The sequence below is a fragment of the Lampris incognitus genome, chromosome 8, assembly GCF_029633865.1.
Source record: "Lampris incognitus isolate fLamInc1 chromosome 8, fLamInc1.hap2, whole genome shotgun sequence".
Taxonomy (NCBI): Eukaryota; Metazoa; Chordata; class Actinopteri; order Lampriformes; family Lampridae; genus Lampris; species Lampris incognitus.
In genome coordinates, this window is record NC_079218.1 from 16,614,766 (window position 1) to 16,626,931 (window position 12,166).

Genomic DNA, 12,166 nt, shown 5'->3' on the forward strand with positions numbered 1-12,166 from the left:
AGTTGACTCAGATCGGGCAGCCGCTTGATCAAAAGATATTAAAAGAATTTTGATAATCCAAAAAAATGGGTAAATTATAAAGGAACACCTTCCTCTAGGTTGCAGTCAAAACAGGAAGTGTTGCATTTTCTTGTTGCTGCGCGATCCGAGTCAACCATAGATATGAGTCGCGCATGCCCGAGCATAAACAGTTTACCCAGCTTTATTATATTCTGAAAATAAAGACAGGGTTAGAGTTAGACCAAAATGGTCACATAGCAAAACTTTTCTTTTTTGGAAAGTGCAAGTTCATATTAGACTTGATCACATTCGTGCGAGGGTCCGCCTAGGACGCCGCGCATCCACAGACTGACAGGCAAAATTTTATTAGGTAGATTTTTTAGCTTGAGTGCTGCATATTAAAAACTTTTTTCCCCCATATTACCCGTTCAGTTGACTTCGGCACTGCACAAAATTCTTACATTGGCAGGAAAAACACGGGTTTTCTGTCCGTTTGTGCGTTTATCTGTCCGCTGCTAATCACACATACTACTGGGCCTGTCAGCCTAATAATTTTTGTGCACAGTTATGACTGTATGATCAAGGACTTATTGTGGTTGCAGTGATTAAAAACCTGTTTTATACTGCAATTGAGTGCTAACTCCTCAGCTGAATTTTTTTTCTAAGTCTGAGCACAGGAGAAGGGGCGATATGCCTGGCAGTGCCTCCATTTTTTTCCCTTCTCCTGGTAGGTGAAAAAGGAGTGTTTTTTTTTTTCACCAAGTCTGAACACCGGAAAAGGGTAGATATGCCTAGTGGGGATCTGACCTCTACTGAGTGCACTCTTCTAGTTTGCGTTTGGTGTCATTTACTTTCAATTGATGGACTAAACGTGAATTTGCCAAGTGCAAGGCTACAGTAAGCTGGTCAGCTACCACCTGTAGCAAACCGTTATCTATCTGTCCATCATTTATTTTAACTCATTTGCACTGATTGATCATTCAACAACAATAATACTAATCTTACCGTTGTTATTCCGTCATGTTGAATTCCAGTGTTTGATCTGTCACTCAAAACTATTAGCTATAGTTGAGCGATGCTCTGTGTTTAGATATTCCGCGCTGGTCTGAGTCAGATGCACGCTGTAAACAATCCCATTGGCTAGTGAGTGTGACAATCTGCTATCACTGTTTTGTTTTGTTTTTTACACCATCAAAGTCTACAAGCAAGATAGAGAATGAATAGGAAGTTACCACCCACCACCCTCTTTTTTTGTTTCTCTTTGGATATGCACTGATCTCATATATGGCCTCTATGTACTCCAAATGATGGGAATCTGTCGTAGCAACAGAGTACTTTAATCCCTGTGAATTCAAATAAGGCCTTCCATAGTAGAAGCGCTCTATCACCCTGTTGCAGACTCTGCTGCAGTTGCAGGAATTTCAGTCCACTCGTTGAACTGATGCGATATACACTGGTGAGCCAAAACATTATGACCACTCACAGGGGAACTGAATAATGCTGATCATCTCCAAACAAGGGCACATGTCAAGGTCTGGCTAGATTAGATGGTAAACAAACAATCAGTTCTCACAGTCATCTTTTTAGATGCAGGAGAAATGGGCAGAATAAAGACCTGAGCGACTTTTTTCCGCTTCCAGTGTGGGAAGATGGCTGCGCGAATTCGTGTTTGCAGCGGCCTCACCCAGAGCCAGTGTCGAAGATGGCGGCGCGAATTAACATTTGCGGTGGCCTCACCCAGTACCGTCCATGCATTGTCTTTGTCCATGTCTGCATCTAAGTTTTGTCTTCATTGGATGGCTGGGAGAGCTGGCGCTGGATCGGCTGGGAGAGCAGGGCAGGCTAAGCTAACTGCTAGCCCATGCAGACTGGCAGTTCCAATACATCGAGGGTGGTCTGGCAGCTTCCTCACCTGTTGTTGACTGTGGTGTTTTTGATGTCGTCATGAGGAATGCGGGGAGGTGTGTCAAGGGTGTCTGGCTGGGAGAGCTGGTGCTGGATCAGCGGGAACAGTTTGGTCTGCTTCGTCCGGTGGGCCCAGGGACCATGACCCCTGCCTGGAGCTGTGCCCAAGGAGGAAACGCCAAGGGCGGTCTGACAGGACACAGAAGTGGGCCGAGCTAAACTAACTGCTAACCCATGCAGACTGGCGGTTCTGACAGTCATCCTGGCTGGCATTGGTTGCCTTGGACAGTGATTTTTGTTTAGTTGGATATATGTGTTGGTTTGGATATGTGTGTTCTTGTGGTTTTTGGATGTGTTTTTGTCTTTGTGTTGTACTGCTGTGGGCTGGGGGAAACGGCATTTCATTTCATTTCCCGTATGCAAGTGCATGCAATGAAATGACAAACAAAGTGTTCCTGGTTCCTGATTCCTGACTTTGACAAGGGCCAAATTGTTATGGCCAGACGACTGGGTCAGAGCATCGCTGAAATGGCAAGGCTTTTTGGGGTGCTCCCAGTCAGAAATGGCTAGTACCTATGAACAGAGGTCCGAGGAGGGACAAACAATAATCCAGCAACAGGGTGTTGGGCACCCAAGGATCATCGATGAGCGAGGGCAATGAAGGATATCCCGTCTAGCCTGAACCGACAGAAGGTCTGCTGTGACACAAGTCAGAGAATTGTAATGATTGTTATGAGAAGAATGTGTCACAACACAGTGCATTGCACCCCGCTGCATATGGGACTGCATAGCTTCAGACCGGTCAGAGTGCCCATGATGACCCGTCCACTGTCGAAAGTGCCTACAATGGGCATGTGAGCGTCAGAACTGGGCCTTGGAGCAGTGGAAGAAGGTCACCTGGTTCAATGAGTCCCGTTTTCTTTTGGATCACATGGATGGCTGTGTACATGTGTGCCATTTATCTGGGAAAGTGATGGCACAAGGATGCACTGTGAGAAGACGACAAGGCGGTGAAGAGAGTGTGATGCTCTGTTCTGCTAGAAAACTCTGGGTCCAGCCATTCATGTGGATATCAATTTGACATGTGCCATCTACCTAAACATCGTTGCAAACCAGGTACACCCCTTCATGGCAATGATATTCCTTGATGGTAGTGGCCACTTTCAGCAGGATAATGCCACACTGCACACATTCTTCGGGAATGGTATGAGGAACATGATGAAGGGTTCAGGGTGTTGCCCTGGCCTCCAAATTCTTCATATCTCAATCTGATTGAGCATCTGTGGGATGCTCTGGACCCACGAGTCTGATCCATAGCGGCTCCACCTCGCAACTCACAGGACTTGAAGGATCTGCTACTAATGTTTTGGTGCCAGATACCACAAGACACCTTCAGGGGTCTTGTATAGTCCATGTCTCCGTGGGTTGGTGCTGTTTTGGCAGCACAAGGAGGACCAACAGCATATTATGCAGGTAGTCATAATGATTCGGCTCATCTGTGTGTATGCGTGTGTGTGTGTTTGTTTGTGTGGCCTGAAGCACATTAGTCGTAAACTAAGTGGAAAAATGAAAAATTGCACTTTGTTCCCCTGTTTGCATTTTGCCTGTGCAAGGTAACCAGGTGGTTCACCTGGGCTGCCACCAATGATACATTTTGTGGACCTACATTCTGTTTAACCTACAAACGGGTTCAAATGTTTAATGGCTGTTTGTTTCTGCAGGTGTGTACAAGCCTGAGCCCCTTGGGGACATGTGGTGGGCCCTCCTCTCTAATGGCATCCTGTTTCTCTATCACTTTGTGTTCCTGCAGGGTCTGGGCCTGGTAAGATAGAGTCCTCTGCTGGACACACATGATATTTCACTATGAAAATAATTTTATTCATTTCCTGGACACATTTAGTATAAATAGATTAATCCTCTCAATGCAAACAGATTATTAGCTTAAATAAATGAAGTCATTTGATTACTCAATGATAGAAATCATTCAACAGTCAGCGATCCAACAGTATTCTGCAATGGTGAATTTAGAACTGACATTTACAACAATTATCAAGCCATGGTAATGTAATATTTAACCCCACTGATGATTAAGTATGTGGAGTACAAATCCACTTAGACTGAATCTATTTTTTAGTCAGTGTCTTTGGGAGGGCTCTTGGGTGTCAGAGACCCAAGGCCCTGTCGCTATATCTCAACAACCCAATCCCAGCAGAGAAAAGCTGGGGAAATAAAATAGGAAAATATACATAGTTACCAAACTATTTGAGTTCAGCTAATATGATTGATAATTTTAAAAATAAACCGACACTGTGGGGAGGAGAGGAAAACACAAGGTTTTCCTTTATTGAGCTTTTCAATGGCAACTTTGAGAGTCTGTAGTTAGGCCCGGCTACAGCAAGTCACACAATGTTAGGTTTTCTTTGCTCAAAACCAAACAGAAAAGTCTCACTGTATTATATATATATATATATATATATATATATATATATATATATATATATATAATACATTTGGGTTTTTTACTGCATAGAAGGTCCAACTATGTGTAACATTTGAAGTTTCATCAGCCTTGCAATGATTATGTAAAATCTGAAGAAAAAGCAGCATTGAATTCAGCTCAAATGAAAATTAGCGAATCATTACACCTTGTTCTCAGAAGTGCAGCAACCTTTTTTTGTCCCAACAGTGAATTACTTAAAACCCAAATATCACCTTGTGATTCAAACTAGGCTGAGTCAAGTGTATAGAAAAGACTGGCGAAACCTCCTTTTCGCTGTTGTTTGATTTGATCATTGCCGAGTACCGACAAGGCGCGCGCGGGGGGGGGGGGTTCTGATAGGTTCGGCAGTTTACGTCATCTGATTAAAGGGGGGCTGTTGAGGTATCTCGTGTAGGGGCACCGAATATACTGGGCAATGTGTATTTGTGGCTGTGGCCGCATTTTATATTGAAGAGATTAGCGGGGTTTTCAGCCTTATCACCTTAACACCTGCAGTTGCTCTCGACTGTTGCTGCGTCTCTGGAGCGGCAGTCAAACGGGAGTTTCTCCGTCCGCTAAGCGATGACGTCAGTTGACCGCCGGCTGATTCTCTTAATTTACTCCAAAGACGCTTTTCAAAAAACACGGCCTCATTCCCTTGGCTAAACTACGTTTCCGATCGTGGAAATTGCGTCCCACAACACCAGTGCGGAGGAATGTATAGACAATACAGAGGCTTACGCGCAATGCATTCTGGTACGTGTAGGCGCTGTGGGAAAGACTCGGTGTGCAGATTAACACGGATTTCTCCATCGATGTAGTACGCAGGGAGGACCTTATTGCTTCTTGCTTCAACTGACTACGTTACTCATTAGTACTTATTGCACATCCACGAAACTAGCAGTGAAATTTCCCTTGGAGAAACATTTTCCAAGGGAAAAGCTATACCTTTCTTTCACAGTGGTACCCATGTGCATCGTCTTCACTTAGCAAAAACTGACCATCCATTCTGCTTCTCCATATTGTGCTATTAGTGTGTCTTATTTAGTCCAAATTAGGGCTTCTTGTGTACGTTCATCCTATCTTTCTGTCCCTAATTCTTCCTCTCTTTACCCCCAGCTCACTGAGGTCAATCTGAACAACATGCTGTGCCCAGCTGTGTCGGATCCATTTTATGGGCCTTGGTACCGGATTTGGGCCACAGGCCACCAGACCCTGCTGACACTTGTCCATGGGAAAGCGCTCACCTTCCTCGCCCAACACACAGGTCCCACTTGCAGATCCTTGCTGGATACCGTCCGACTGCGCAACAAGAAGGTTGACTAGATGTCTATGTAGATGCACAGACACAGCCTTTCACTCCAAATGCCTGCTCGCTCTTTGAGGGATACCAAGATTTTATTTCCTCCTTTAGCATTCACCATTTGTTTTTACTGTAAGAAGTGAGGATGTCAGGGTCAATGAATCTGTCATTTTTTTTTATTTTTGTGTGTGTGTGTGTGTGTGTTTTAGTTAGCTTGCATAAATACTTGCATGTATAAACATAATATAAAAATTGCAAAGCTGGCCAGATTTAGATTTTTCGGGGGAAAATCATTTTCAAAATTGTGAAAGCAAAGTTAAATTCTCAAGCTGCCTTTTTTTTCTTCAATTTAATGTTTTTAAGGACAGGAAATTGGGAAAACCCATGTCACTACTGATATGTAACTGTTAAACTCTCAGCTCTTTATATTGTAGTTATGCTAGTCTGTGAGTTAGTGGGTCAAGGCAGGTATTTGTATTGAGAACTTTTTAAGCAGATAGTGGTAAGAAAACACTCGTTTCCCCTATCCAGTCCATTCAGATCATTCCGGTCGTTATGATCATGGGACACCAGTTTGTTCTGTTCAGAGTTTCAAAGAACAGTGTTCTATAGATTGACCCTGCCATGACCTTTTTGTTACAAAAAAATGGGTTTGTGTTTCCTCAATGCATTGTAAGTATGAATATTGCATGTTTGCCAAACTTAGGAAGTTCTTTATTTTTTTTTCTTCTTTTTTTTTTTTTTTAAATCTTAGCTGGAATACTTCATTATGACATGAAAGTGATGTGTTGCTTGACACTCTACCCTCCCACCATCCTATTTTTATTCCCCTCCAGTCCACCAGTACAACTTAAACGAAAAAAAATTAAAAGAATTATTTATTTTATTTTATTTTTTTAAAAGTCAAACAATCTGTTTCGTATACCCAAAACATCTGCATGGAGGAGCCTTGTATTGAGTCTTGGCACTAAAAGGAAGTATTACATTTTGTCGATGAGTGGTACAGCCTGTGGCATAGCATTTCAAGTATGAGGGATGTGTATATAAATGTAGCACATATTTAATATAAAAAGGGATGTCACTTTTGTATTTTTTATGAGTTTATGCGTACTGTGCTGTATTAATAAAAGTGATTTCAGTCTGTCTGTTGCTCAGTGCATGCCCATGCCTCTTCTCTTCCATTTTCATCCTTAATCCAACAAAAGCATAGAGTGTGCTTGTTTAGGGAACATTATTTATTTTTTTACATTTTATATTTCTCCAGCCCATGACTAAAAAAGTGTTTCATTGTTGACCATATGGTAGGAATAAAGATTTGAGTTGGCATGCCTGAGTTAATACATGAGCAGTTATTAACCAATCTATAAGGAACAACATACTAACAGTCCGGTTTGTCATGTACTAGGCTTTGGTTCGGCTCAACAAGTACACTGCCAAATGTATACCAGATGTACAATACAATGTATATTTGTACATGGTAATGAATTAAGAATGGCTGTTCCTTGTTTTGTCTTTTCTACCATGAGCGCTATGCTTCTCTACTCTATTGCATCATGGCTGTCTCCCTGTGAGCCACCGTACATTAATTAAATAATAACTATCAAGCAATAAATTGTCAGCCTCCCAAAATTAAGCAGAAAATCTTCCATTAACCATATTTATGACCCATGGGAATAAGTTGGTACTTACTGAAGCAAAGATGGGGCACTGGCTGTGTGTTTTAACAATGCAAACGCTGACAGCAGAGTTGACTTGGAAAAAATAAGTAAGATTAACACAAAACATCTGAGCATCCATGTTTATTCTATTTTGCTGCTTTCTGAAACATCAAAACAGATGGTTTTGTATGCATGATTCTACCAATGATGCTACCATTCTCTGAGAGGACTGGAGAGAGGAGGTTTTGATACATCTCCATCATAACCTGGGGGGATTATTTCCAGGACAGCCTCTTTGTGGGGCCCTGCAGCATCAAGGGTATGTTAGGCATACACAAGAAAAGGACTGTGAAAATCCTCATGAGAGAATGCAGCGTGCTGTCCCGTTGACGAAATCCAGCGGGACTCACTGCACCTTTATTGTCCTTTGATGGGTGTGCGGATAACAGAAATCCAATAAGCGTAAATGCATGTGACCTGCACTCCAGCAAAATCAATCAAACTTCCACACGATGGTATTCTTCTTGCCGTTTATAAATAGAGTTTGAATTATGTTTCAGTCAGCGCCTAGGCAGGCCTTTGTCAGGGCAATAGCCCTCTACACCAAATGAAAGCATTATATTACATGAAGGTATAACCAAGGTGAGCTTGTTATGTGGATGAGTTTGTCACATGACCTGTCAGGTGGAACTGTCAGTTTTACCTGAGACTTCACCCAACCCAGGGATTACACACTGCAGCACCCCACGCCACACAGCAGACCAAAATGTGTTATTATCAACGTATTAATTAGGGGGTCAGTGGGACTTCCCTCCCTTGGTGTATGGGAAGAGCTATCTTTGGAAACGATTGACAAATGTGAGCCACATGACACAGGTGACACAATGCTGTACTCTAAATTGGCCAGGCACTGCAAGCAATCTGTACTAGGCACTGCAACGAGTAAAGTGGGAAGACATTACAACCGTGTAATTTAACGCACATCGACTAAATTGGACTCATCCTGGGACCTATCTCAATTATCTGCCCCCTTAACTTAGGACCCCTGATGGCTATGGGATAGGGGTGGTGGTAAAGGGAGCAAAGATGGACGACAGGGAAATTTAAAGAAACAAAAAACTGTCCAGCATGGACCCTCGGGATGCCGCCTCTCCTCCACTAGGCGCGCCCCTGGCGAAGTCGGTACTGCTCTGCACCGGCAGGCAGTGAGGGACCCGGGTGTTCGGTAGACAGCACAGCACGAAAACCGGAGGAGCACGGGGCTTACAGTGCTGACAGACAAATAATACAACAAAACAATTGATGTATTATACTGGATACCAGATCTAAAAATGGCGCCTGTTCATTCCTGTGAGACGGCGCTCTTTGCACAATCATTTCTGCATTCTACCTAATACTGCTTGTGTGTTTCCGGTCTATCGATGGCGCTGTTTTACATCCGTTCTTTGCAGGCGCTCCCAGAGCTCAAAGTAACAGATGCCCACAGAATTTGCCAGCAAACAACACCAACACCATGAAAAGCATCTGATAAATGACTGACAGTAATGTTAAGGTAGTTGCACTAGCAACTCCCTGAATATCCCCAACCATAGCCTACCGTTGATGGACTTGCCTGTGTGACCACTTCATTCATTTTGGCAGCTGATTTGGCTCTTGAGACCCGCACCATTTTATAAATGGAAGGCTCAATCAAAAACCAAAACGCCATCAGGTGGTCATAGCTTGCAAATCTATTCACAAAAGACATATATCAGCCCATTAATTAACACTCAATAAAATCATGTACAGTCTCCGAAATCATGTTAATTGTAACAAGTATCCAGTCATCTCGTATGTTACCCAAGTCAACATTCGGGTAGGGTGTTTGTATGTGCAGACTATTTTAACCACCAATGCATCACCGTTAAATATAGAAACATTGTCAGCGGTCACACAGTATAACTCGTGGATGGAGCACAGGGATCCCAATGACAAAAGTAAACAAACATTAGGCTACACTGACGACAGGATTTTTATAATTTATGTCCAATGTTAATGGTTGATGTCAGACAGTTAGCTAACGTTAGACTAACAGTTACATACAACTTGGACCTCAAGTTACCTGGTATAGAATCGGATGTCAGCGTCGGAGCCTGCAAACCGCTGTAACCCAAACTCTCGCTGGACACGCGACTCCTGCAATTCCTTTCTCAGGTCTACAATTTCTTTGTCTTTGTCTTCTACAGATGTCAAGGACATGTCCAGAGCAGACGGTTCAGGGACAGAGCAGTAGTCGTGATCCCTTGTGCTATCGTGTTGCTCCTCAGGAGGGACTGGATCAGCGGGCCGTTTTGCTCTCTCCCACACACTGCGCCGTGGTGTCTCAACAGTAGAGCCATTCCACTCAAAGAGCGCTGGTACAGCACCTTTAACAAGCCTTCTTCGACCATCAAGAGTAGTTGGCTCTATGAGCTGATCAGTGGATAAGTGTCTGCTACAGACCTTAGTGTGAGAGGTGATGGTGAAATTATCCCGGCGTATGTTTACCAGCCACTGTCTTGTGAGGTCAGGATGGATTGGAAAGCCATGGAAAGTTAGTATGCTGTTAATCTTGGAGCTAGCCGAACGAAGTGGGACACAGCAATGCTCAGAGTATTTATTTTATTGTTTTTGAAAATGTACGATCTTGAACTTTTTTCTGGGTAGACTCATGATGATGAGCAAACTGTTAGCTCGACGCCAGGCGTGATTTTTTTTAGTACCCGTTTTCCGTCTGCGTTATTTTTCCCACCGGGATTCCGGGAAGACCCGCCCCCAACTCTATCTCTGATTGGCTAACCCTATCCCTAACCAACGGAGGCAACGAGTACTAGCCAATCAGAGGCATAGTTCCCGGAATGCGGGTACGAACAAAAAAAACAAAGCCGGCGCCAGCGCGACGTAAACAAAGAGAGCGGAAACGTACAAGTAGTAAGCAGAACTATGTCACTTAGCCTAGTGTACGGCTTCCGGGTTACTTCCGGGTACATGGGGCCCACTGAATAAGCGCAGCAGTGTTACTCCCGTCGTGCCTCTAGGCTACGAGAACGAGAACCGTGTTCAGATTCAGACAACGTTATTTATCCCCGAAGAGCAATTCAGCTCCCACAGTCCACCCAGACATACACAAACTCACAGACAAGCGGCAATCATCACCATGTCAGAGGCAACAGACAGATCAGTACATGGGCAAGAGATGCACAGTGCCACCCTCACGTGGCCCTGCCCCATGCAGACTCACACGAGGACCAGGCGAAGGGCAAAAATCCATATAAGTCATTAGAACAGAACAATAAATAAACAAATGAAGCATATCAAGATGCACTGCCCGCCACATTCCCCCACTACACTCAGTGTCCGCACAGGCCCACAAGTCAGGCGAAAAGCAGACAAGGTATAAACCAACTATTGCGGTTTAAAACAAGGATCCGGCGCTGCGCGTTCATGGATGCTATGCTAGCGGACTTAGTGGCTGCATAATAAGAATACTGCAGGATTTACTTGGGACTTGAAACCATGCACGTATTTATACAAACGGCCAAAAAAAACCGTTCAAAACAAAGTCTAACAAGTTACCAATAAATGCGACGCAAAAATAGCTTAATGTGTGAAAGAGAAGGCTCAGCTTTGTGTCATTTATTCACCTTTACCTTTATGTTCATGGGCACAGCGTTTGTTCAACCTAGCAAAGATCCGCGTTCCCGAGGCACAACGTGACCGCGCGTAGAGCGCTCGTACACAGCCGTGACGTCATACAGGAAAAAAAGGATTTTTCTGGGCTTTGGAATTTCTTTAAAAAAGATTAAAACCTAATGAATCAAAAATATGCAATACAAAGAGTAATAATTGACCATGATTATAACTGCAGGTGTCCTGTCAACAGTTTTACAGGCGTCTCTTTTACAATGGTGGTCTATGGGGGAAAATGCTTTTTGGGCCGCAGGGGATTTTTCGCTGCAATACCGCGAGTGACCACTGGAAAATAAAGTGGCTGCAAGGCTGAGCGGCGGCGCCGTATCCAGTTCTGCTATAACACATCCGTGGACAAGACACACACAGCAAGGTTAGAAATAAGGAACGTTCCTTACTGGGTGGAGCTTAGCTCTAGTTGCGCAATGTAAAGCCTTGTATCTTCCGTCTCTTCATCAGGATCCCCAAGCAGGAAACAGCTGCCTCTCTCCCCGATGAAGCCAGTAAACAGACAGGCAGGACACACTTAAATCAACTCTTGCATGGCACCAACAGAGAATAAGAACAAGTGAAAAATCGGGCAGCATGCCGTCCTGCACCCAACTCAACCTGCCCACACACACAAAACACAGGGCTGAAAAAAGGGAATCAGCCTATGGGCAACAGCTGAGCCTGAACACAGGCCAATCTACCAATTAGCCACCCTGTGGCAGAACCATATAAGGATATTTATATAGCTCATGGCACACGAAATTCATACCGACACATATGTACAGACTTGTATAGATTATGCAAAGTAGGCACGTCTATAGGTTTTGCACGGAAGAAACTAAGCCAGTATTTAAAGTACCCCTCCACACTTTTTTTTTTGTTAAATGTTTGTGTCCCCTAAAATGTCTGGCCTTGACTATACTGATCTTTGCAAAGTTTGCCACTAAAGCGGTGTTTTCACATTCCTCTGCTGGAAGAGGAGCTTGTCTGTGCACTCGAGATTCAAACGTACCCCGGGTAGGCTAAACTAGATTTGGTATGTCACAAATCCGAAGACCAATTGCTGTCTAATATGCAAATGCAGGGCGGGCAAATAAAGCTGAAACATACTGGGCAGAGCCG

General features: G+C 43.8%; 2 protein-coding genes across 3 annotated transcripts in view; one reads left to right on the forward strand and one right to left on the reverse strand.

Moving 5' to 3' along the window:
* LOC130116708 (transmembrane protein 164) overlaps positions 1-7,013 on the forward strand; it is a 44,646-nt gene extending 37,633 nt beyond the window's left edge. For both annotated transcript variants that reach the window (XM_056284718.1, XM_056284717.1), the window contains exons 5-6: positions 3,627-3,727; positions 5,504-7,013. In XM_056284718.1, coding sequence (XP_056140693.1) covers positions 3,627-3,727; positions 5,504-5,710 — 308 coding nt within the window. In that variant the 3' untranslated portion in view covers positions 5,711-7,013. The remainder of the gene's footprint in view (positions 1-3,626; positions 3,728-5,503) is intronic.
* A 1,140-nt stretch (positions 7,014-8,153) lies between these two features.
* On the reverse strand, positions 8,154-11,025 carry LOC130116291 (THAP domain-containing protein 1-like). Its single transcript, XM_056284213.1, has 3 exons — positions 11,014-11,025; positions 9,447-9,970; positions 8,154-8,616 (listed from the first exon to the last, which is right to left on the reverse strand). The coding sequence occupies exons 1-3, from the start codon at positions 11,023-11,025 to the stop codon at positions 8,382-8,384; spliced, it is 771 nt and encodes a 256-aa protein (XP_056140188.1). The 3' UTR covers positions 8,154-8,381.
* Between the last annotated feature and the right edge of the window lie 1,141 nt (positions 11,026-12,166).

Bases quoted from the DNA above. Each gene is read 5' to 3' on its own strand.
- LOC130116291 (XM_056284213.1), bottom strand. The intron at 8,617-9,446 runs GTAACTTGAGGT...TTTGTCTGTCAG, and splicing joins GACATCCGATTCTATACCAG to CACTGTAAGCCCCGTGCTCC.